The sequence below is a fragment of the Nomascus leucogenys genome, chromosome 18 (assembly GCF_006542625.1).
Source record: "Nomascus leucogenys isolate Asia chromosome 18, Asia_NLE_v1, whole genome shotgun sequence".
Taxonomy (NCBI): Eukaryota; Metazoa; Chordata; class Mammalia; order Primates; family Hylobatidae; genus Nomascus; species Nomascus leucogenys.
The window spans coordinates 49,905,871-49,932,639 of NC_044398.1; the positions used below are offsets into that span (position 1 = coordinate 49,905,871).

At 40.3% G+C, this 26,769-nt stretch overlaps 1 protein-coding gene across 1 annotated transcript in view; it reads left to right on the forward strand.

Moving 5' to 3' along the window:
- The window catches only part of KIF5B (kinesin family member 5B), a 48,105-nt gene extending 36,848 nt beyond the window's left edge, over positions 1-11,257 (forward strand). Inside the window, exons 20-26 of the mRNA XM_003276004.3 lie at positions 345-446; positions 1,730-1,790; positions 1,905-1,976; positions 2,144-2,248; positions 2,940-3,156; positions 4,611-4,761; positions 8,751-11,257. Coding sequence (XP_003276052.1) covers positions 345-446; positions 1,730-1,790; positions 1,905-1,976; positions 2,144-2,248; positions 2,940-3,156; positions 4,611-4,741 — 688 coding nt within the window. The 3' untranslated portion in view covers positions 4,742-4,761; positions 8,751-11,257. The remainder of the gene's footprint in view (positions 1-344; positions 447-1,729; positions 1,791-1,904; positions 1,977-2,143; positions 2,249-2,939; positions 3,157-4,610; positions 4,762-8,750) is intronic.
- The last annotated feature ends 15,512 nt before the right edge of the window (positions 11,258-26,769 follow it).

A 26,769-nucleotide genomic window follows, 5' to 3' on the forward strand; every position in this document is an offset into this window, starting at 1 on the left:
GAAGTCAGAGTTTGCAACAATTTGAGTAGGAACCAAGAAGAGAATAACACAACAAAATAATGATGAGGTTTGGGGCATAGGTCTTACTGTGAATACCTGATGGAAGTAGGCATAAGGATTCAGGAAGATGAAAGACAGAGGAGAACAAAATCATGATTTCAAACCAAAAGATGAAAAATTTTGTATGTCCCCCAGTAGCCAGGTCCCTTCCCCCTTTTCCTCCATGGAGGATAGGATAACAGAAAATTCCTTGATGAGATTATAGAATTTAAAAGTTTGGAAATTTTAATGATGACATTGAGAAAACTGTGATACTGATACTGTGTTTTTTTTTCTTTTGTCAGCCAAAACCAGAAAATGATGTTAGAGCAGGAACGTCTAAGAGTAGAACATGAGAAGTTGAAAGCCACAGATCAGGAAAAGAGCAGAAAACTACATGAACTTACGTGAGTAATTGTTTTTAATTAAAGTTTAAAAATAAAAGCTAAATTAGAGGATTATAGGCATTACCTTTGGATATAGCCAGTGGATACATATTTTACTTTGTATGGGCTAAAGGATTTTTTCTTAAATACACTGAGTTGGTTTGATTTATATCTAAATACTTGGAATATATACTTGTATTTTGGTGAAAGCAAGGTCTTATATTTCATTATGGTTAAGATTAAGATTTCTGTTTATCAATCTGCTTGCTGTTTCTTTATCTCCATATTAGTTCAGGATCCAGTATAAAAATGAACCTAAAACAATATATTAAGTAACTTAGAAGATTTTAAGATCTAACACAAAAACTGAGTTTTTGTTAAATTTTCTCTTGCATAAAAGAGCAGTGTGGTTTTTAACCTTGCCATTTTGAACAGAGGTTTTCATGGTTTACCTTTTCTCATTTTCTGAAAACTCAGTTTTCTAGAATCTTAGCAGGTAGAAAATGCATGATTATAATTTTTCACATACCTTGAGTTTGTGAGACAATTTGCAAATCAGCTGATATTGTTAGGATAGTTAGAACATCAGGACCAGTTCAGAGTGGATTTTATGAAGATTCTACTAACTTGCAGCTGTAATTTTGTTTAGAATACTTTTAATGTAAAGTATTTTAGTCTTTAATAGTTTATAATCAGTATCATTTTGGATAAATAGCAGTATAATACATGTGGCATATTTTAAAATACAAATTATAGAACCATTCCTTATTCTTTGAATTCTGCCACATTTTATTTCATCTCTTCCATTGCTATATATGGAATGTATAACAATAGACTGTTGTTTTAGAAGGCATATGAAAATTTTTTGAAATTGCAAAGCTGCAGTGGCTCACACCCATAATCTCAGCACTTTGGGAGGCCAAGGCAGGAGAATCAATTGAGCCCAGTGTTTGAGAATCAGTCTAGGCAATGTAGCAAGACCCCGTCTCTACAAAAAATTTTTTAGACAGGCCTGGTTGTACATGTCTATAGTCCCAGCTATTTGGGAGACTGAGGTGAGGAGGGTCACTTGAACCCAGGAGGTCGAGGTTGCAGTGAGCAGTGTTTGGGACAGAAACTCTGTGTCAAAAAAAAAAAAAAATTTTTTTTTGAAAGACAGCATGGATAAATTGTTTAAAATAGGCATCTTGTATTTATTTAAATTTAAGAATTTATCCTTTCAGATACAAAATATTCAACTCTCATGCTAAGTACAATTTTACAGAATAAAATTTGAAAATACATGTTTGTTCTTCGACTGTTAGGGTTATGCAAGATAGACGAGAACAAGCAAGACAAGACTTGAAGGGTTTGGAAGAGACAGTGGTAAGAAAAACATGAAAATAAATAGGATTGGGGAATATTTTGTGGGTTTTTTCTACTATGATTATTCTAAATTTAAAGTCTGAGCTCCAAAAATATCGCTGTTCTTAATCCAAGGCAAAAGAACTTCAGACTTTACACAACCTGCGCAAACTCTTTGTTCAGGACCTGGCTACAAGAGTTAAAAAGGTAATGTAACTATGCCGAGGTGGGCGTTTGCATAAATGGTGCTTACTTCTAGGTAATTCTTTGTATTCAAAGTGAAATAACTTTACAGTCACGTCAATTTTTGTATAGTTAAGCTTAGTTTTTTTTATTTTTTTTATTTTTTTGTAATACTTACCTTCTTTCCTCAGAGTGCTGAGATTGATTCTGATGACACCGGAGGCAGCGCTGCTCAGAAGCAAAAAATCTCCTTTCTTGAAAATAATCTTGAACAGCTCACTAAAGTGCACAAACAGGTACTAAAGAGTATATTTTCTGGTAGCTGCAAGATAGTAAAAATCAAAAATTGAGGATTGGCAAGTGAGTATTTCAATCTTTCAGAGTCCTCAGGAATTTTTATACCCTGAGCCATTTTATCAGAAATTATATAAAGAAACCACAAGTAACTTTTAGAGGAGTTAATATTTTTAACAACCTTATTATCAAAAGAGGCAGTGAAAACATGTATTCTCATTTTCTCTTTAGGATTTTAAGACTGTGCATTTTCATAATTTATTCATGGTAATTTTGAAATCTCTACTACACAAGACTGCAGTTAAAATACTGCAAAGTCTTTAGGGGAGAGTAGTCTTTTTATACCTAATACCCTAGTGTGTCAAACATAATGACGCAGTTTTCATTTAATCAGATTAGTTGTCTTATTGAAGAAACATAGCACTATCTTGTAATGTATTGTCTTTGCCTAGTAGAGGGAAAGAACAATTCTCCGCCTAAAAAATTAAAGGAAACTACACCTTTGTGAATAAATACATGTGTGTATGCTGTGTAGAGATGGATGTATTCCTTGCGTGTTTCTGCCTAAATTAGATAAATGGGAAACAATATACAATGCAGTTTTACTTTTCTAAAGAGCAATTACGAGATGCTCATACTTTTTCAAATCATCCTGTTAAATCTGGAATCCTTGTTTTCTTTGTGTACGTTTAGTTGGTACGTGATAATGCAGATCTCCGCTGTGAACTTCCTAAGTTGGAAAAGCGACTTCGAGCTACAGCTGAGAGAGTGAAAGCTTTGGAATCAGCACTGAAAGAAGCTAAAGAAAATGCATCTCGTGATCGCAAACGCTATCAGCAAGAAGTAGATCGCATAAAGGAAGCAGTCAGGTCAAAGAATATGGCCAGAAGAGGGCATTCTGCACAGATTGGTTAGTAGAACACATTAAAACCTTTAAACCTTGCTCAGTTTGAATGCTTTCATTTAGTGGAAAACATAATCCGAATTTTACGTGTTGTCATGGTGCATCTGTCTCTATTTTCTAACTTAGCAGAGTGGCACTGTTGGGAAAGAGGAATAACCACATTAGCAGAACAAGAAGATAAATGAGAACTAGAGAAGCAAGCAAGAATGGTCATGGAATGGAGAAACTATATAGAGCAATATTATTAAAGCCAAGAGAATTACAAGAAAATAAGCCATCAGCAATGATTTAATGTTTAAGAATAATCATTGGTGGCTGGGCACAGTGGCTCACGCCTGTAATCCCAACACTTTGGGAGGTTGAGGTGGGTGGATCACCTGAGGTCAGAAGTTTGAGACCAGCCTAACATGGTGAAACCCTGTCTCCACTAAATACAAAAAAATTAGCCAGGCATGGTGGTGAACACCTGTAACCCAGCAACTTGGGAGGCTGAGGCAGGAGAATTGCTGGAACCTGGGAAGTGGAGATTGCAATGAGCCAAGATTGCACCATTGCACTCCGGCCTGGGTGAGATTCCATCTCAGAAAAAAAAAAAAAAAAAAAAAAAATTGGTGCAGGAAGTGTTTTTTTGTTGTTTTTTATTTTTATTTTTTTGTTTGTTTTTTCAGACGGAGTTTCACTCTTGTTGCACAGGCTGGAGTACAATGGCGTGATCTTGGCTCGCTGCAACCTCTGCCTCCTGGGTTCAAGCGATTCTCCTGCCTCAGCCTCCCTAGTAGCTGGGATTGCAGGTGCAAGCCACCATGCCGAGCTAATTTTGTATTTTTAGTAGAGACAGGGTTTCTCCTTGTTGGTCAGGCTGGTCTCGAACTCCTGACCTCAGATGATCCACCTGCCTTGGCCTCCCAAAGTGCTGGGATTATAGGCGTGAGCCACTGCGCCCAGCCGTTTTTTTTTTTTTTTTTTTTTTTTTAAATGACACAGGGTCTCGCTTGTCACCCATGCTAGACTGCAGTGGTGCAGTTATGGCTCACTGCAGCCCCAACCTCCCAGGCTCATGCAATCCTCCCACCTCAGCCTTCCAAGTAGCCAGGACTACAGGTGCACGCCACCACACCCAGCTAATTTTTTTATATTCTGTAGAGACAGGGTTTTGCCTTATTGCCCAGTCTGGTCTTGAATTCCTGGACCCAAGTGATCCACCCAACTCAGGCTCTCAAAGTGCTGGGATTACACAGGCATGAGCCACTACGCCTGGCCAGGAAGATTTTTAAAGGCTAAGAATTGTATAGGTCCTAGAGAAAAGGATGCTACAGAAAAGAAAAAGTGATGGAGAAACAAAAAGGCAAAGAAAAACAAAACATTTGGGAATTTGTTGTGAATAAGAGAAGAAACCTTAACAGTCATTGCAGTCACATCTTAAACTTTATTCTAAAGTCTGTCTTTATTTTTCATATTAGCTAAACCTATTCGTCCCGGGCAACATCCAGCAGCTTCTCCAACTCACCCAAGTGCAATTCGTGGAGGAGGTGCATTTGTTCAGAACAGCCAGCCAGTGGCAGTGCGAGGTGGAGGAGGCAAACAAGTGTAATCCTTTATACATATCCACAGGTTTGTTACTTATATCTGGCTTTTCATATCTGTTTGTGGAAAATTGGTTGTTAAATAGGATTTTTGATTTTAAAAAATTCTCACATTAGTGTTATGATTTTTTTTAACTTAAGCATTATAAAAGTAATTTAGCTCGATCTTTTTGTGTAGTTTAGATCATACTATATATTCAAATTCGTGGTCTTGTTTTGAAATCTAGCATTGGACCACTTGTAATAGCTCTTGATACTGTCTAATGGATGTACCATGGTTTATAAACATTCCTTTCCTTTTTGCTAGACATGTAATTATATTAATTTTTTCCATAATTGAAATTTTCAAAAACCAAAATTTTCACATATGAAATTTGAAACATCTTTTTTTTTTTTTTTTTTCATTTTTGAGATGGAATCTCACTCTTGTCGCCCAGCCTGGAGTGCAATGGCATGATCTCAGCTCACTGCAAGCTCTGGCTCCTGGGTTCAAGCAATCCCCCTCCCTCAGCCTCCCAAATAGCTGGGATTACAGGCGCCTGCCACCATGCCTGGTTAATTTTTGTGTTTTTAGTAGAGACAAGGGTTTCACCATGTTGGCCAGGCTGGTCTCAACTCCTGACTTCAGGTGATCTGCCTGCCTCGGCCTCCCGAAGTGCTGGAATTACAGGCATGAGCCACCGTGCCCAGCCTGAAACATCTTGTATTCCCTAACCTGTTAGAGATTATTTCCAGAAGGTTCCCAGAAATGCAATTATAAGGAAATATGAACATTTTTAAGGCTCTTGCTACATATTAACACATTGGTTTCTAGAAAGACTGCACCAAATTGCATATGAGCCCAGCTTACTAACAGATTTCTGAGTTTTATTTGTAAGTAATATCTGTTCTTTGTAGGGCATAAAACAGTCACAAATTAGAAAAAAAAACCTAGAGATACTACACAATATACTATCTCTCTCTTTCTGGAGCTTTCTGTATTAGTTGTTAAATTTAAAAGTTTAAACTGTTGATAACTATTCTAATAGACTCCACTTATTCTACTACATATGCTGCTTTGGAGCCTGCTTTTCTTTCCAGCCCCCTGCCCCCACACACCCCACACACCCCACACACCCCACACACCCCTGCCCCACTCCGAGACGGAGCCTCGTTCTTGTTGCCCAGGCTGACGTGCAATGGCTTGATCTTGGCTCACCGCAACCTCCGCTTCCCAGGTTCAAGCGATTCTCCTGCCTCAGCTTCCCAAGCAGCTGGGATTACAGGCGTGTGTCACCACGCCCGGCTAATTTTGTATTTCGTAGCCTGCTTTTTAAACTTAGCAATATATTCGGAACACTTTTCTTCTACAGCGTGATTGGTTAGTGGTTGCCTAATAATTCGTCATATAGTAGCAACTCTGATTGTAACTAACTCTTCAAGAAGTCCCTGATGTGTGTATATGCTTTGGAAATAAAAAATACTAGATAGTTATGAAATGATTAGCTGTTTCTGACAAATACTAAAGCTAGTTTATTTTAATGTTGCTTGTTTATACTTTGACATTTTGCATAATACTGGCTCTAAATTGAGTAGAGAATTAAGAAGTATTCTGAAGGATTCACATTTCTAGCAATTTTAAACATTTTGTTCACACAATGTAGGATTTAAAACAGTGGCAGATTGAAAAGAACATGGACTATGGAGTTCCATCCAAGTTGAAATCCTGACTACTTTAATAGTTTCTTTCTCATTCTGACTTGTTCTACAGTACTTCATAAAAATTACGGATTTATTGCTTAACTATTTAATGAATCTCTAAAACAACATTTTTCTACATAGCCACAATATTATCACACCCAGTAAGATTATATTTTTAATATTATTTAGTATCATTCCATATTCAGATTTTTCCAATTTTTTTTACTATCCTGTACAGCTGGTTTGTCTAAACCAGAGTACAATTCAGGACTACTGTTTGCGTTTGGTTTTATCCCTTAAATCTCTTCTGATCTTGAATGAGCACCCTCTTTAGTGATACTGACTTACTGAGTAGTCCCAGGTATCTTGAGGGTATAACACCTGTGTGTTGTGTCTGATTGTTTTTATGTGTAGTCACCTTGTTCTTTCTCCATTTCTATGCAAAAGCATTGATTAGACTCAGCATAAACATTTTTGACAAAGTTATGTCATAGATAATATGTACTTAATATCAGTAGACATACAATAGCTGGTTTTCCTGATAGAGATAACTCCTGTGTTTTTCCCCTTCGGACTAATAACTCTGTTTTATTAGTAAAATGGAAGTCATTCTTAAGAATTACATGAGTTGGCCGGGCACAGTGGCTCACATCTGTAATCCCAGCACTTGGGAGGCTGAGGTGGGTGGGTCACCTGAGGTCGGGAGTTTGAGACCAGCCTGACCAACACGGAGAAACCCTGCCTCTACTAAAAATACAAAATTAGCAGGGCGTGGTGGCTCATGCCTGTAATCCCAGCTACTCGGGAGGCTGAGGCAGGAGAATCGCTTGAACCCAGGAGGCGGAGTTTGCGGTGATCCGAGATCGTGGCATTGCACTCCAGCCTGGGCAACAAGAGCAAAACTCTGTCTCAAAAAAAAAAAAAAAAAAAATTACATGAGTTAAGATGTTACCCAGCACACAGTATTCAGTAGATGCAAGCCTTTTCCTACCTTTCTGGAAGTGGGAGCTGGGCAAGGGGATTTTCAAAGCATAGATAGAAAGTTTATCCTTTTTGGATATTGTCCTCACATTAAAATTCATATGTCAACTTTAAACTTACCTCATTGTAGAGAGAGGACAGACCATACTTTTGTTAACTATTGCTGATCGCAGTATAGTGACACCAGGTTAGCACATAAGGGAGATAGCTAACCCAGCCAAACTAGGTTTTCAAGACTTGAAAGTTGTGATGTAAAAATATAATTATTTACAGGTTTGTTTTGATGCTGGTCCAAAGATAGTGGTTCTTAGTTTTTCAAACTCTTGTAATCTGTCTTAAACCATGACTGGGGAGTGTATGATTCACTTAAGTGATAAATTGTTTAAATGTTAAATAATTTGTACTGGAGTGCAGTGGCAGGATCTCGGCTTACTGCAACCTCTGCTTCCCGAGTTCAAGCCGTTCTCCCTGCCTCACCCTCCTGAGTAGCTGGGATTACAGGCGCCCACTACTACGCCCGCCTAAGTTTTTTGTATTTTTACTAGAGACGGGGTTTTGCCATGTTGGCCAGGCTGGTATTGAACTCCTGACCTCAGGTGATCTGCCCCTGTCAGCCTCCCAAAGTGCTCAGATAACAGGCGTGAGCCACTGTGCCAGTGAGAAATTTTTTTAATGTTAAGAAAAACATTTCAAGTCACTGTGTTTATTTTTGGAAAGGATGACATTTATAATACTGATACTTTTAGTTCCCAGTTTTACATGGCTAGTCTTCTGCCTTGCTTAGTACTTTAAATAGATTGTTTTTCTAAATGCATAGGTAAGTAGGCAGTTTAATACAAAGATGTTTAAAATACTACTAGAATTATTTATTTCCCTGTTACTTTTCCTACTGTATACACCTCTTGTTTATCCCTATTCCTCTCCCTCTCTCTCTTTTTTTTTTAAAGCTTCTATGTATATAACTAGTAGTTGCTGGTTAGTGTTCCTTGGTTTAAGAATGTCACTGACCACTGTCTGCTGGTTAAAAGATTAGCCGCCTTTTTCTTTTTTAAACAAATATAATTCATAAATCAGCTTACCCATAGCTTTATTTGGGAGAATAAAAACAAAGGGAGGGCTGACCTCCCTTTAAACACTACTGCTACTAAACAGTTCTACTTAGGCAGTATAGAAAAGGAAACCAAATCATTTAATATTGCCATCCTTCTAATTTTGGGGAAAATAGCCACAGATGTTGGCTAAAATGTTTATAAACTGTTGGCATATTTTATTTGCTTGTTTTATTCTTCATGATTATCTCAAACACCAATTTTGTAAAACTAAACATATTTACTCTATGCTTTCTCCCATTTTTAGGTGTTAAAAAGTAATCGAAGTATGAAGAGGACATGGTATCAAGCAGTCATTCAATGATTATAACCTCTACTCCCTTGGGATTGTAGAATTATAACTTTTTAAAAAATGTATAAATTATACCTGGCCTGTACAGCTGTTTCCTACCTACTCTTCTTGTAAACTCTGCTGCTTCCCAACACAACTAGAGTGCAATTTTGGCATCTTAGGAGGGAAAAAGGACAGTTTACAACTGTGGCCCTATTTATTACACAGTTTGTCTATCGTGTCTTAAATTTAGTCTTTACTGTGCCAAGCTAACTATACCTTATAGGACTGTACTTTTTGTATTTTTTGTGTATGTTTATTTTTTAATCTCAGTTTAAATTACATAGCTGCTACTGCTTCTTGTTTTTCTTTTCCTATTAAAACGTCTTCCTTTTTTTTTCTTAAGAGAAAATGGAACATTTAGGTTAAATGTCTTTAAATTTTACCACTTAACAACACTGCATGCCCATAAAATATATCCAGTCAGTACTGTATTTTAAAATCCCTTGAAATGATATTATCGGGGTTAAAATGACTTGTATTGTTTCTGAAATTCGCTCCTGAAAACTACTGTTTGAGCACTGAAACCTTACAAATGCCTAACTAGGCATTTGAGACTGAGCAAGGCTACTTGTTATCTCATGAAATGCCTGTTGCCGAGTTATTTTGAATAGAAATATTTTAAAGTATCAAAAGCAGATCTTAGTTTAAGAGAGTTTGGAAAAGGAATTATCTTTCTCTTTTTCCTGATTCTGTACTCAACAAGTCTTGATGGAATGAAAATACTCTGCTTTATTCTGGTGAGCCTGCTAGCTAATATAAGTATTGGACAGGTAATAATTTGTCATCTTTAATATTAGTAAAATGAATTAAGATATTGTAGGATTAAACATAATTTTATACGGTTAGTACTTTATTGGCTGACCTAAATTTATAGCGTGTGGAAATTGAGAAGAATGAAGAAACAGGACAGATATATGATGAATTAAAAATATATATAGGTCAATTTTGGTCTGAAATTCCTGAGATGTTTTTAACCTGCTACACTAATTTGTACACTAATTTATTTCTTGTTTAGTCTAGAAATAGTAAATTGTTTGCAAGTCACTAATAATCATTAGATAAATTATTTTCTTGGCCATAGCCCATAATTTTGTAATCAGTACTAAGTGTATACGTATTTTTGCCACTTTTTCCTCAGATGATTAAGTCAACAGCTTATTTTAGGAAACTATAAAAGTAATGGGGAAAGAGATTTCACTATTGCTTCATCAGTGGTGGGGGGCAGTGACTGCAACTGTGTTAGCAGAAATTCACAGAGAATGGGGATTTAAGGTTAGTCAGTAGAGAAACTTGGAAAGTTCTGTGTTAGGATCTGGCTGGCAGAATTAACTTTTTGCAAAAGTTTTATACACAGATATTTGTATTAAATTTGGAGCCATAGTCAGAAGACTCAGATCATAATTGGCTTATTTTTCTATTTCCTTAACTATTGTAATTTCCACTTTTGTAATAATTTTGATTTAAAATATAAATTTATTTATTTATTTTTTTAATAGTCAAAAATCTTTGCTGTTGTAGTCTGCAACCTCTAAAATGATTGCATTGCTTTTAGGATTGATCAGAAGAAACACTCCAAAAATTGAGATGAAATGTTGGTGCAGCCAGATATAAGTAATATAGTTAACAAGCAAAAAAAGTGCTGCCACCTCTTTATGATCGTTTTCTAAATGGAGAAACATTTGGCTGCGTTCACATAGACCTTTATGTTTTGTTTTCAGTTGAAAACTTGCCTCCTTTGGCAACATTCGTAAATGAAGCAGAATTTTTTTTTCTCTTTTTTCCGAATATGTTAGTTTTGTTCTTGTAAGATGTATCATGGGTATTGGTGCTGTGTAACGAACAACGAATTTTAATTAGCATGTGGTTCAGAATATACAATGTTAGGTTTTTAAAAAGTATCTTGATGGTTCTTTTCTATTTATAATTTCAGACTTTCATAAAGTGTACCAAGAATTTCATAAATTTGTTTTCAGTGACTGCTTTTTGCTACGGTAGGTCATTAAACACAGCACTTATTCTTAAAAATGAAAATTTCTGATCATCTAGGATATTGACACGTTTCAATTTGCAGTGTCTTTTTGACTGGATATATTAACGTTCCTCTGAATGGCATTGATAGATGGTTCAGAAGAGAAACTCAATGAAATAAAGAGAATATTTATTCATGGCGATTAATTAAATTATTTGCCTAACTTAAGAAAACTACTGTGCATAACTGTCAGTTTGTGCTTAACTCCATTTGACATGAGGTGACAGAAGACAGTCTGAGTCTACCTGTGGAATATGTTGGTTTATTTTCAGTGCTTGAAGATACATTCACAAATACTTGGTTTGGGAAGACATCATTTAATTTTAAGTTAACTTGCATGCTGTAAATGCGTTTTATGTTTAAATAAAGAGGAAAATTTTTTGAAATGTAATGACTTTCTTAAAACAAGTGTTAGGTTGATTTTACATGACTGAGTTCAGGCCTTCTGTCTTGACAGAATAGTGACTGATATGTCATTATATTTATGTATATTTTGTTTCCTAATGTCTTGCAGCCCTTTGGACAGCAGATATTAAATGTGTAGGCTAAAGAGCTAGAAATGAATGACCAGTCTCACACATAAAACTTTTTTATTTTTTTTTTTGAGATAGAGTCTTGCTCTGTCGCCCAGGCTGGAGTGCAGTGGTGTGATCTCGGCTCACTGCAACTCTTACCGCCTGGATTCTAGTGATTCTCCTGCCTTAGCCTCCCAAGTAACTGGGATTACAGGCATATGCCACCATGCCCAGCTAATTTTTGTATTTTTTAGTAGAGATGGGGTTTCACCATGTTGGCCAGGCTGGTCTCGAACTCCTGACCTCATGTGATCCTCCTGCCTCGGCCTCCAGAAGTGCTGGGATTACAGGCGCGAGCCACTGCGCCCGGCCGGTGTCACCTACATTTTACTTTGTATAGTCCCCATTGTTCATCTGAGTCTGGTTGTTTCATTAACCAGGATAAGAACACCTGTTAACGTTTATGTTTTAGATACTTCCTCAATGATCATTCAGGTCTAGCTGAAGAATAACTTTAAAAAGACTTCCTAAATTCAGGTTGGTATTTGTTTTTGCTTGTTTTGGGGGGCATTGGGCTTTATATGTTTTTATACTGTTGTGGAAAATTTTAATCAGATATGAAATCAGACAGAATAATAATGAAACCCGAAGTACCAGTTACTTAGTCTCAACAGTTATCAACTTACAGCTAATCTTGTTTCATCGGTAATCTACTCATCTTCTCCCAACAACCCCCTGTATTATTTTGAAGCAATCCTAGAAAACATGTTTTTTTTTTTTTTTTTTTGAGACGGAGTCTCGTTCTGTCGCCCAGGCTGGAGTGCAGTGGCACCATCTCAGCTCACTGCAAGCTCCGCCTCCTGGGTTCAAGCCATTCTCCTGCCTCAGCCTCCTGAGTAGATGGGACTACAGGCACCTGCACCATGCCCGGCTAATTTTTTGTATTTTTTTTTTTTAGTAGAGATGGGGTTTCACCGTTTAGGCAGGATGGTCTCGATCTCCTGACCTCGAGATCCGCCCACCTCGGCCCCCGAAAGTGCTGGGTTTACAGGCGTGAGCCACCGGGATAAGTACTTCAGTATGTATTTTTAAAAGATAAGGACTCCTTAAAACATACCCAACGAATACCATTATCACATCAAAAAATTTATAATTTCCTGATATTCAAATATTTAGTTTTTGTAAACAGTTTGAGTCAAGATCCAATGGAAGTTCATATATGAATGAAGAGTCTGACTCTTACATTTTTTCATTGCAATGTATGAAGAAAATAACTTTTTTGCCCTGTAGTTTCCCAGATACTGCAGTTGCATCCCTTTCATATCATTTAACGAATTTCTGTGGCTTTTATGTTTCCTATAAATTTGTTACAGATCCACAGATGTAATCAGATTCAGATAGTTGTTTTGTTGGATGGGGACAGTATTTATAGGTGGTGGTATTCCATCAGGTGGCACATAATGTGTACTTGTCTCTTCTTGAGCTATTAGTCACTATTGATCAGTGCCTAGATCCATCTAAATAGAGGATACAGAATTACAGTATTTTTTTCATTTGTTTGCTGCAATAGGGAAACTTGGTCTCTTACTTGGTTATCTAGTGGGTGTGTGTGTATAGTTTGTATAGTTACCTAGTGGGTGTGTGTGTATAGTTTGTATAGGAAAGACAAGGTAGATGCTTCTTTCCATTTATTTGTAAGTTTCAAAATGAGCTGCTTCACTACGATCTTCCAGTACTGACTAGTTTTGTATTTTTTCCTTTTTGGTTTTTTATTATTTTATTATCTTTTAGGTGTGCTCTATGAGCCTTTGTATTAATTTTTTTTCCTTTCCTGGAGAAACTTGAAAACAGGTTTTTTTCCAAATTAAAAAAAAGTCGCAGCTCATCTAAGGAATAGGATGCAAAAGGGAATATAGGAGTGATAGAAACTAGTGAGAAAATTTATACACTCAGGCAGGCAAACTAGGATAGGGGATGGATGATTAATACAGTATCATAACTGATGGCTGGAGAACTTGATTTTTTTTTTTTTTTTTGAATTGAGACGGGGTCTCTCTTTTTTCTTTTTTTTTTTTTTTTGAGACAGGGTCTCACTGTCACCCAGGCTGGAGTGCAGTGGTGCAGTGGTGTGATCTCAGTGCACTGCAACCTCTGTCTTCCTAGCCCAAGTGATTCTCCTACCTCACCTTTCCGAGTAGCTGGGATCACAGGCATGTGCCTCTACGTCTGGCTTTTTTTTTTTTTTTTTTTTTTTTTTTTGGTAGAAATGGGGTTTTGCCATGTTGCCCAAGCTAGTTTTGAACTCCTGAGCTCAGAAGATTCACTCACCTTGACCTCCCAAAATGCTGCGATTATAGGCGTGAGCCACTGCGCCCGGCCTCCAATGCTTTTTTTTTTTTTTTTTTTTTTTTTTTTTTTTTTTTTTGAGATGTAGTGTCTCTCGTTGCCCATGCTGGAGTGCAATGGCGGAATCTTGGCTCGGCACAATCTTGGCTCACCGCAATCTTGGCTCACCGCAACCTCTGCCTCCTGGGTTCAAGCAATTCTTTCCTCAGCCTCCCGAGTAGGTGGTATTTTAGGCATGCACCACGCACAGCTGATTTTGTATTTTTTAGTAGAGACGGGGTTTCTCCATGTTGGTCAGGCAGGTTTTGAACTCCCAATCTCAGGTGATCCGCCTGCCTCGGCTTCCTGAAATGCTGGGATTATAGGCGTGAGCCACTGTGCCTGGCCCGATGCTTTTAAAATTTTTCTTGAGAGAGGGTCTGGCTCCGTTGCCCAGGCTGGAGTGCAGTGGTGTGATCTTGTCTCACTGCTACCTCTGTCCCCCAGGCTCAAGCTGTCCTCCTGCCTCAGGTTCCCTAGTAGCTGGGACTACAGGCATGTGCCACCATGCCTGGCTAATTTTTGTAGAGACAGAGTTTCACCATGTTGCCCAGCCTGGTCTCAAACTCCTGAGCTCAAGTGATCCACTCCCTTCGGCCTCTCAAAGTGCTGGCATTACAGGCGTGAGCCCCCGTGCCTGGTCAGCTTTTTTTTTTTTTTTTTTTTTTTTTGAGACGGAGTCTCGCTCTGTCGCCCAGGCTGGAGTGCAGTGGCGCAGTCTCGGCTCACTGCAAGCTCCGCCTCCCGGGTTCACGCCATTCTCCTGCCTCAGCCTCTCCGAGTAGCTAGGACTACAGGCGCCCGCCACCACGCCCGGCTGTTTTTGTATTTTTAGTAGAGACGGGGTTTCACTGTGGTCTCGATCTCCTGACCTCGTGATCCACCCGCCTCGGCCTCCCAAAGTGCTTTTTTAAAAGATGGGGTCTTGCTCTGTCACCCAGGCCGGAGTGCAGTAGTGCAGTCAGTCTACTGGGATCCCATGCTGGTGGATCATACAAAACTCTCAGTGGCTGCTTGAGGCTCTGTCGTCAAGAAAGGCAAGCTCAAATTTTTCTGTTAGAACAAATTGCAGGCCCTCCTGGGATAGGAGACTCAATGTACTCAACTTACCACCAAGTTGCTAGTTGGTTTCTTCAAGGGACAATTGAACTCAATATTGCTGGTAGGATGTTAGGCAGCAGCAGTAATTGGATCAGCCTTTGTAAGTGGGAGCCCTTGGTACTGGATGTGCATAGCTTTCATCTCCCACTGGCCACACCATTCCTGTGCTCATGATACCAGCACTGCAGCGATGGATGACAGACTGGCTGATGTCAACCATTGGTTAAATTCCTCTTCCCTAGTAGATACTGTCTGGTAGGCATTAACATGTCACACAAGATCCTCACATCCTTTGCTCGTACCCCTGTCTATGTCTATGGGAAGGGCAGGCACAGCAGCTTGAGACTTCTGTTTGGCCTTTGTCACTATACAGGATAACCTGTATCCAACAGGCCAAAGATGTAATGTAGGGATCATGCCAGTTACTAAGTGTGTCAATTCTAGTTACACATCAGAGACACGGAAATGACCAGCAGAGGGATCCACAGAGCATGTGCTGCTTTAATGTGAGCACTATATGTTACTTAAATAGAACAATACCTCCATGTGCGCCCCCTATGATGATGCCTTAGGTTTCTAGGTACAATGTCAGCTTGGACGCTGTATCCAACAGCGTTCAAAATATTCGGGTGTTCCCTTTTATCCACTGTCCAGTAACCTGAATAAATGGCCATCATTCTTTTGAGGGCAGGACTGGGGAATTGTAGTCTGTACTGGGTTGTTGCAAGGTCTTTCCTCCTGGGGACTGAACCTCATGACTGCAGAGGTAATCAGGTTAAAATGCAGTCATTTTCCAATATAACTTAAAGGGAATGCATAGAGGGGAGATGATGGGCAGAGATGGCATCTACAGGCTAAGGAAAGAGGCCTTGAACAGCTCCTTCCCTCACAGTCCTTAGAAGGAAGCTATTCTGCCAACACCTTAATTTTGGACTTGTAGTCTCCAGAACCATAAGACAATACATCCTGTTGTTTAAAGCCACCCAGTCTGTGGTATTTAACAGCAGCCCTAGCAAACTAACACAATAGCCTGCTCTGATAATTCAGGACCCTCTAAGCATTTCTCCTTAGCATGGTCAGCATAAGCTTTGTACAGTTGAGCTTTGTCAGTACAAGAGAAAGGGGCTACTTTTCTCAGGTCTGGCATGCTTGCCCTGGCTGCTTATTACCATCCTTTGTCAGGCATGGCTCAGCCCCAGCTGTGACCCGAGTATGCAGTCACTTAGCCAGCTTGCAGCTCTGGCCTTGGCCCTGTGAGTACCTCAGTAGCTGGCAGGTGGCTCCTTCTGAGCCTGTCCTTCAGCCTCAGCTCACACATAGCCTGGAGAGGCACTCCCTGCTTGCGGCTGCAGTTTTCTGTCCTCTTGTACTCTAGAAGAGTGTGCCAGCCTCAGCCCATGTGTACCCCAATGGTGTGTTTCCTTCTTGCCTGTCCTGGCCATGATTCCCTGCTTGCCAGTGGCAGCCTGACTGCACCTCAAAGGAAAGTTCCCTGGTGACTGACTCAGCTGTCACCCAGGGCAATCCAGCAAATGTCCCTGCCATACAGTGGGCTACAGCCACACCTCCGCAAGATCTGAAACCCAAACTTGGGGAGGGACATCCCTATCCAAGAGTTTGATCCTTCCTTGGGTACTTTCCCTTAACCCTAGGGTATCCTATAAAGTTTTCCGTATCCATTGTAAGGCAATCCCCTTGGACCTTGACTGATACAAAGGGTGATATGTAAGTTTATACTCAATCTTATTTATTATTTATTTACTGAGACAGAGTTTTGCTCTTGTCGCCCAGACGGGAGTGCAATGGCATGATCTTGGCTCACTGCAACTTCCACCTCCCAGGTTCAAGCGATTCCCCTGCCTCAGCCTCCTAGGTAGCTGGGATTGCAGGCGCCTGCCACCACGCCCAGCTAATTTTTTTTTTTTTTTTTTTTTTTTTTTTTAGACGGAGTCTCGCTCTGTTGCTATGCTGGAGTGCAGTGGCACAATCTTGACTCACTGCAGAAAGTAGGAAAGAAAACACCAGAACAAAAGGTCTCAGATCTGAATAATAAGCATGCCATAAAGAGAACAGAAGAAACAGCAGAGGAAATCACTAATGAAACTGAAAGCCATGGCTTTCCGATGCCCAGCACAATATATAAAAACAGACCCACCCTAGGGTATGCCATTGTGAATTTCACTACAAGGAATACCTGAACTAGAAAAAATTTTTAAAAGTTTCATACAAAGGACTAAGAATCCGAATGCCTCAAATAACATCAGATATTAGAAGAAAGTAGATCTATATCTTTAAAATTCCAAAGGAATGTTATCTCCAGCCTCAATTAGTGTAAGGGTAGGTGGAATAAAAAGGTTTCCAGGCACACCAGTTCCCAAAAGTGTTACTTATTTTTATTTTTTAAGACAGGTTGCGGTGGTGCAGTGGTGTGATCTCAGCTCACTGCAACTTCTGCCTCCCAGGTGCAAGTGATTCTCATGCCTCTGCCTCCCAAGTAGCTAGGACTACAGGCATGCACCACCTCCCGGATTCAAGCAATTCTCCTGCCTCAACCTCCTGAGTAGCTGGGACTACAGGCGCGTGCCTCCACGCCCGGCTAATTTTTTTATATTTTTAGTAGCGACGGGGTTTCGCCATGTTGGCCAGGCTACTCTCGAACTCCTGACCACAGGTGATGCACCCGCCTCGGCCTCCCAAAGTGCTGGGATTCCAGGTGTGAGCCACTGTGCCAAGCCCATATTCAGAATATTTAATGCTTAGCCCTTTCCCCTAGTTGGCTGTCTGAATGCTGGTAGCCAGGCTTATGCCTCCAGCCAGGAGATGAGAAGATTCTGTGCAAAATTTGGCAGCTGATATTGGGGGTCTCCAGGGAAGCAGCAGTTTCAGGAATGCCACAGTCAACAAATCCTATTCCTGTGAGCCAGTTGCTTCCAGTCAGCTTATTGTCCCCCTCTTCAATATGTGCAGATAGGCAAGGATCACCAGCCATTTGAGGAATACCTCTACGGTGAAAGGTAGAATCAAAACCCACAACCCAAAATGGAGCAAAGTGGGAGTGTGAAGGGAGAAGAAAACATTTTTAAGGAACTGCCACTAATATCCTCAGGTTTTGAAATTGTAACAATATTCAGAAAACAAGTCCTGAAAATAGAAATTAAAAACTCAATAGAAGGGTGAGAAGATGAAGTTGAGGAAATCTCCCATAAATTAGTACAAAAAGAACAGCTGGAAAGTAGGAAAGAAAAGACGAGAACAAAAGGCCTCAGATCTCAATAATAAGCATGCCATAAAGAGAACAGAAGAAACAGCTGAGGAAATCATTAGTGAAACTGAAAGCCATGGCTTTCCAATGCCCGGCACAATATATAAAACAGACACACACTAGGGTATGCCATTGTGAATTTCACTACAAGGAATACCTGAACTAGAAAAAATTTTAAAAGTTTCATACAAAGGACTGAGAATCTGAATGCCTCAAATAACATCAGATATTAGAAGAAAGTAGATCAATATCTTTAAAATTGCAGGGGAATGTTATCTCCAGCCTCAATTAGTGTAAGGGTAGGTGGAATAAAAAGGTTTCCAGGCACACCAGTTCCCAAAAATGTTACTTTATTTTTATTTTTTAAGACAGGTTGCGGTGGTGCAGTGGTGTGATCTCAGCTCATCTGCCTCCCAGGTGCAAGGGATTCTCATTCCTCAGCCTCCCAAGTAGCTAGGACTACAGGCATGCACCACTATGCCCGGCTAGTTTTTTTATTTTTGGTAGAGACGGGAGTTTCACCATGTTGGCCAAGCTGGTCTCAAACTCCTGTCCTCAAGTGATCCACCCGCCTCGGCCTCCCAAAGTGCTGGGATTACAAGCATGAGCCACTGTGCTGGCCAGCAAAAATGTCACTTCTTAAGTACCTTTTATCGGGAAGCTGTTCCTCAACCACAATAAGGGACTAAACTAAGAAAGATGCAGGTCATACAAAAGAACGGAACCCCCAAGGTGACAGCATACACAGCAACCAGTCCAGACGGGAGCCAGTCAGAGACGCTTCCAAGACAAAATGGAGAGTAATTGATATATTTGAACATTTTGAGAGGAGATTTATAAAACTGGAGAGTTTAAGGTGGAATAAATGATTGGTACAAAGAACACTAAGAAAAAATTACTATTCATAAAAGAATCATATAAGCAAGAAAGGGAAAGTCATAGTCTAATTACATGGCTCAGTTGTGATTGGCAGGTCATTGTCATAATAATGTAAACAAGGATTATTAACGAAATTCATGATATGCCCTTATTGGGAAGAGGAGGAGTTGAAGGGTGTGTGTGTGTGTGTTGATGGTAGTGAAAGAGTTAGTCCTCATCTCCCTTAGTGATGAGACAACTGATAATGCTTAAACATGAATAATTCAGAAGTACTGGAGATCTGGAGATGAGAATAGAGAAAGTGGTTGCTTCTGGGGAGTGCAAAGAATGTGAAGTGGGGAAAGAACTGCTGGTTTTGTTTTTTACAGCTTGTTTGACTTTTTGGGCCTCAGATTGTATTTTGCCATCAAGCTCCCTGGGAAGTACAGTCAGCCCGCCATATCCATGAGTTCCACATCTGTGGATTCAACCAACCACAGATGAAAATATTCCAGGAGGGAAAGGCTGGGTGCAGTGGCTCACACCTGTAATCCCAGCACTTTGGGAGGCCAAGGCAGGAGGATCACTTGAGCCTGGGAGGTCGAGGCTGCAGTGAGCTATGATCGTGCCACTGCACGCCAGCCTGGGTGACAGAACAAGACCCTGTCTCAAAAAAAAAAAAAAAGTCTTGAAAGAGAAAAAAGAAAAAATATTCTGGGGGGGGAAAACAATAAAAATAATACAATTTTTAAAATAATGTAATAAAGAATTATTTATTTACCTAGCATTACATTGCAGTAGTTGTTATAAGTAATCTAGAGATGATCTAAAGTACACGGCAGGTTGTGCGTAGGTTATATGCAAATGTTATGCTGCATTATATCAGGGACTTGAGCATGTGTGGATTTGGATATCTGTAGGGGAGTCCTGGAACCAATCCCCCCTCAGATAGAGGGACAACTGTACTTCTTTTTCTTTTTTTCTTTTTCTTTTTTTTTTTTTCTGAGACGCGATCTCACTCTGTCACCCAGGCAGGAGTGCAGTGGTGCCATCACATCTCACTACAGGCTCAACCTCCCCAGGCTCAAGCGAGCCTCCCACCTCAGCCTCCCAAGTAGCTGGAACTACAGGTGCGTGCCACCATTCCTGGCTCATTTTTGTATTTTTTGTAGAGACAGGGTCCCACTATGTTGCCCAGCTTGGTCTTGGACTGCTGGGCTCAAGCGATCCTCCTGCCTTGGCCTCCCGAAGTGCTGGCATGAAGTCACCACACCTGGCCAACTGTACTACTTACTTCACCAAATAAATGCTTCCAAATTTTGAAGATATGGAGGAGAAGCTTTTTTAAAAAAATGTAAAATACACATAACATAAAATTTACCATCATGACCACTTTTTTTTTTTTTTTTCAGAGTCTCACTCTGTTGCCCAAGCTGGAGTGCAGCAGTGCAATCTCTGCTCACTGCAACCTCTGCCTCCTGGGCTCAAGCGATTCTCCTGCCTTAGCCTCCTGAGTAGCTGGGATTACAGGCGCAGGCCACCACGCCTGGCTAATTTTTTATTTTAGTAGAGATGGAGTTTCACCATGTTGTCCAGGGTGGTTTTGAACTCCTGAGCTCAGGCAATCCGCCCGCCTCGGCCTCCCAGAGTGCTGGGATTACGGGTGTGAGCCACCGCGCCTGGCCTTGACCACTTTTAAGGGTACAGATCAGTAGTGTTGGAAAGAAGCAATTTTTTAAAAGGAAATGTACAAGGAAATCAGTTCAGGACTGGAAGTGCTAATATCTTTTGCTGTATTTGTTTCATGCTCTGCATTGAAATGTTTGTTTAATGTTCTTTAGTTCATATTAACTTGCCAGAATAATGTTAACATAAAAACTTTCAATTGTTTCCACTGTAGGTAAAATTAGAACCTATTACAACTATTTAAAATATTCAATAAATTAACTCATTTTTCCCCCACTTCACAGTTAAGAGCCATTTGAAATGAAAAATAAAGGAATGTTACTAAATCTAAGCAATCCCAAATAAATGCTCATTGTTTCTTGAGAGATAGACAAGACATCACCAGTATGAGTGACAGAAGAACACCCACAATAACATCTTGGATATACTATTTGCTCTCTGAATAAAAGGCGCATAGCTTTTCTATACAATAACTGGAATTGTGCATGGTCCCCCTCCACATTGCTCTGAAAATGAACTTTTGTTTTATGCAGATGTAGGCGAATTAGAATGAACAAAGGCCCATATTTTAAGGCTGAGAACATTCAACTGAAAATGAAAAATGGATTTTTCTTCTATTAGACAGGAGAGCAAATGTAAATGTTTTGCAGCGGGCAGGCTAAGGCAGACCTGAGGTCCCAGAGTTGTCTCCTTTGAAAGTGGCTGGCTATTGGCAAGTACTAATACTTCCTGAATGCTCCCATCAAGGGTCCTCACATGGCCCATCAGAAGGGAGAAACAAGAAGTCAAAACCACTTTCCTGTCTCCTCTGGCCCACTATCTGCAAAAGGACCAACTGCTTCTCACACTCATTATAGTAGCTGGTTCATTTCAAGGTCTGGACCACTTGCTAGAGGATTGGACCTACAGAGATCTATCTATGGGGCTGGGAAACTGTCCAAGACCCTTCAACAGAACTTTTACAGGAGAAAATCCTGGAGACCATTCTTAAGAGGGCTGATGACTAGTTATTAAGGAATGTTGAGGTCCAGATCCCTGAGCCTGGGCACAGAGGCAACCTTCAAATCCCCTTCCATCTCCCTTCCCTGCCCCTCCCCAACACCCCACAAGGCTAAGTTCACTCTAATACCTGACAATAGCTCCATGGAGAATTCACAGCCAGCAAACCTCTACTGTGTTGTCTTCAGCTGTAGTCATTGTTCACAGTCCAGAATGATCGATCACCCCTCTGCTCTGTCTGATTCATCCTTTCCACTCCACAATTGGCTTTCCTCACTTCCTACCTCATCATAGACACTCATTTACCCCTTAAACTCTGATGTTCTCACCACTCTTTTGGCAACACATGCTTTCTGACATACACCCATTTGATTTTAATTTAACTCTCATCTATATGCTGATAAATATAAACCTAAAATCTGCTTCTCCAACCCCAATTTCCCTCATAAATTTCTAACTCATATATCCAACTGCGTGCAGGCCATATCCAGGTGAAGCCTCCACAGGCATCTACAACTCAACATATCCAAAGGTGAACCAACAAAGACACGTATGGGTAAATAAAATTCACAACCTCTTACCTAAAACCTTGGGACAAATGTTTTATGAAATTGTAAATTTTCAGAATTTAGAAAAGGTAATACACAGTATATAACACCACCAGTTATTTATGTATTTATATCAAACACAAGTTTTCATTCAGCAAAAGTTTTTTCTTCCAACTCTTTATATGCAGTGGAATATACAAAGAATACAAACGGCCTAATGTCAATTGAGGTCATGTTATCAAGTGAGTTTGTACCACATTTACAAAAAAAATTTTTCAGAGCTTTTTAGATACTGGAATTGTGAAACAGTGACTATTAAACTTTACTTGTCACATGTATGACATTAAAGGGCTAATATCGTTAATACACACAGGGCTCTTAGAAATAAAGAATAAAAAGATGAAAACCCCACAGGAAAATGGACCAAGGACATGAATAGACCATTTAAAGAAAATATGTTTTAAATGTTCAATTTTAACTTATTGTAAAAAAGAAAAAAAAAGGCAACTTGAAATAGTAAGGTATTTTCTGCTTATCAGATGAGCAGGGATAAAAAGTTGGCAAAAGTATGGAGAAACAGGCACTCGCACTATTAGTAAATGTTTGTAAAAAGCTTAGAACAGTTGTCTAGTAAGCACATAGTAAGTTTTATATAAGTGCTTGTTAAATAACTTGGTGGAAGTTTATAGTGGTACAAATTTTTGGGAGGACAACTTATCAATATCTACTAAATGTTTTTTTTGAGACGGAGTTTTGCTCTTGTTGCCCAGGCTGGAGTGCAATGGCATGATCTTGGCTCACTGCAACCTCCACCTCCCGGGTTCAAGTGATTCTCCTGCCTTGGCCTCCCAAATAGCTGGGATTATAGGCATGCACCACCATGACCGGCTAATTTTTGTATTTTTAGTAGAGATGGGGTTTCTCCATGTTCATCGGGCTGGTCTCGAACTCCCAGCCTCAGGTGATCTGCCCACCTTGGCCTCCCAAAATGCTGGGATTATAGGCGTAAGCCACTGCACCTGGCCAATATTTATTAAAATTTTTAATGTGTATATCCCATTATCCAACACTTCTAAGAATTTATTCAACCAAAACTACACAGATGTGCAGAGCTCAATTGTGTGGAAAGATGTTCACTGAATCACTCTAATAATGAAATCTGAAAACAACACTGCCAGCGCTTGTGCTGTGTTTTTCCTCAGGCCAGCGGGAAGATGGCCACATCACATTCAGATGCATCGGTAACCAGAGGATGGGGAGAGAGTGTCTCTCTTTCTGTGGCTCTGTCTTACAAGTGGAAAAACTTTTCCCAGAAGCTTCCCATCAGATTCCCTCTCCTGTCTCAGTAGACAGAACTGGACCACAAGAAAATTCCCAAACCAATGCCTGACAAGGGGATGGGATTATTCTAGGCTAGTGGTCCTCAAATATTTTTATCTGAGGACCCATTTGGACTCAAAAATTAGGGCCAGGTGTGGTGGCTCATGCCTGTAATTCCAAAACTTTGGAAGGCCAAGACAGGAGGATTGTTTGATGCCAGGAGGTCAAGGCTGCATTGAGCTATGATTACCTACTACGCTCCAGCCTGGGTGACAGCAAGACCCTAAAAAAAATAAATAATATTGAGGATCCCCCAAAATCTTTGCTTTTATGAGTTATATCTATCACTAAAATTTTGAAATATTTATTGATATAAAAATAAGAAATCTGGGCCAGGCGCAGTGGCTCACACCTGTAATCCTAGCACTTTGGGAGGCTGACACGGGCGAATCACAAGGTCAGGAGTTTGAGACCATCCTGGCCAACATGGCGAAACCCCGTTTCTACTAAAAATACAAAAAATTAGCTGGGCATGATGGCAGGCACCTGTAATCCCAGCTACTCGGGAGGTCAAGGCAGGAGAATTGCTTGAACCCAGGAGGCGGAGGTTGCAGTGAGCCAAGATCACACCACTGCACTTCAGCCTGGGCGACAGTGCGAGACTCTGTCTCAGAAAGAAAAGAGAAGAGAAGCGAAGAGAAGAGAAGCGAAGCGAAGAGAAGAGAAGAGAAATCTGTTACATATTCATATGAGTAACATTTTCATGAAAAATAGTAACATATTCCAAAACTAAAACATTTAAGAAGAAGAGTAGCATTGCTTTACCTTTTAAAATCACTTTAATATTGGGCTTAATGTAAGACAGCTGGATTCTCGTATCTGCTTTGGCATTTAACCTGCTGCAATCTGTTAGTAGAAGTATATATATATTTTAAAAACCCAGCCTCATTAGGATATGTAATTGCAAAACAGAAACTCACAGAGCCCTGAAATGAATCTCAGAGACCCCAGGAATGTTCAGCCAAGGTTGTTTTTTTTGTTTTTTTTCCTTGAGACAGAGTCTTACTGTGTCATTCAGGCTGGAGTGCAGTGGCACAATCATGGCTCATTGCAGCCTTGACCTCCTGGACTCAAGCGATCCTCCTGCCTCAGCCTCCCAAGTAGCTGGGACTACAGCCATGTGCCACCACGTCCAGGTAATTTTTGTACTTTTTGTAGAGAGAAGGTCTCACTGTGTTGCCCAGGCTGGTCTCAAGCTCCTGGGCTCAACAGATCCTCCCTTCTCAGCCTCTTCAAGTGTTGGGATTACAGGCATGAGCCACTGTGCTTGGCCCTCAGCCACATTTTAAGTACTACTGCTCTAGGCCAGTGAGACCTCCCGTGAAGAAGAGATTGGAATCATCCTTTCCTAGAGCACAAGGCTACAAGGCCATCTGGGGAAGGGGTGGATGCTTGAACTTCCCACTATGCTAGGAGGGAAAGAGGAGGAAATGGATACTGTTAGGAAGAAGGGAAGATATTGACCGATAACCAGCCATGCCCCTTTCCAAACTCTTCTCTAGAACATACTCAAAGTAAACTTTTTTGTTTTTAAATTTTCACTGTGACAAAATACACCTAATATATAATTTACCTTACTAATCTTTTTTGTTTGTTTGTTTGTTTGTTTTGAGACAGAGTCTTGCTCTGTCACCTAGGCTGGAGTGCAGTGGTGCGATCTCGGCTCACTGCAACCTCCACCTCCCGGGTTCAAGCAATTCTTTTACCTCAGCCTTCCAAGTAGCTGGGACTACAGGCGCCTGCCACCATGCCCAGCTAATTTTTGTATTTTTAGTAGAGACGGGGTTTCACCATGTTGGCCAGGCTGGTCTCGAATTCCTGACCTCAGGTGATCCGCCCACCTTGGCCTCCCAAAGTGCTGGGATTACAGGTGTGAGCCACTGTGCCAAGGCTTCCTAGCCATTTTTAATGCACAGTTCAGTGGCATTAAGTGCATTTCATTGTTGTGCTACCATCACCACCGTCCATCCAAGAATGTTTCCATTTTGCAAAACTGAAACTCTATACCCACTAAACAATAACTCCACAGCCCCTTCCAGCCCCGGTCTCTATGAGTTTGGCACAAAGTTCTACTTTCTGTCTCTGTGAATCTGACTACTCAAAGTATCTCATGTAAGTGGAATCATACAGTATTTGTCTTTTTGTGACTGCCTTATTTCACTTAGCATAGTGCCCTCCAATTTCATGTATGTCGTAGCACATACCAGAATTATTCTCTTCTTCTTAAGGCTCAGTAATATTCCACTGTGTGGAGAGACCACATTTTGTTTATGTATTCATCTGTCAATGGACATTGGGTTGTTTACACCTTCTGGCTATTGTGAATAATGCTGCTATGAGTGCAAATATCTATTCGAGTCCTCGCTTTCCATTCTTTTGGGTATATACACAGATGTGGAATTGCAGGATCATATGGTAGTTCTATTTTTGCTTTTTTGAGCAACTGCCATACTGTTTTCCACAGAGACTGCAACATTTCACATTCTTGCTGGCAGGGGATAAGGGTTCCAATTTCTCCACGTCCTTGCTAACATTTTTTGGTTTTTTGACAGCAGCCATCCTAATAGGTGTGAGGTGGTTAGAGTAAGCATAAGTTGATAATGTCATTTTCCTGGTAGAATTCTACCACGGCTTTTAGCCACCTTATAAAATTGAAGTTCATGATGATTAGGACTGGCAAGGCCCTATTGTTCTGACCCTGCCCTCCCCTCCACCCTCATCCCTTATTCTCTCCTTTGCTCACTGTCCTCCAGCACACAAACCTTTCTGTTTTTTGAACACACCAACGGGCTTCCATCTCACAGCCTTTGCACATCCTCTTCCCTCTGCCTGGAAACCTCCATCTACAGCTTCCCAAACACTTTCCCTTACTCAATTCTCAGCTTCAATGCAGGGACTTCCCGAACACTCCCCCGCCAATCACTACCACATCACCTTGCTTTCAACGTTTGACAAATACTTTTTTGAGCACACATTCTATGACAGGCCCTATGCTAGGTGCTGGGGATACAGCAGTGAACAAAGCAGGCTAAAATCCACACTTCTATGTGGCTTACATTCCAGTGATGGTCTTCAGTGCATAATCACTACTGCAATTATCTTGTTCATTTTCCTAATGTTTGTTGCACTGGCTGGTCATTTCAGCAGTGTTTATAAAGCAAAAGAGTTG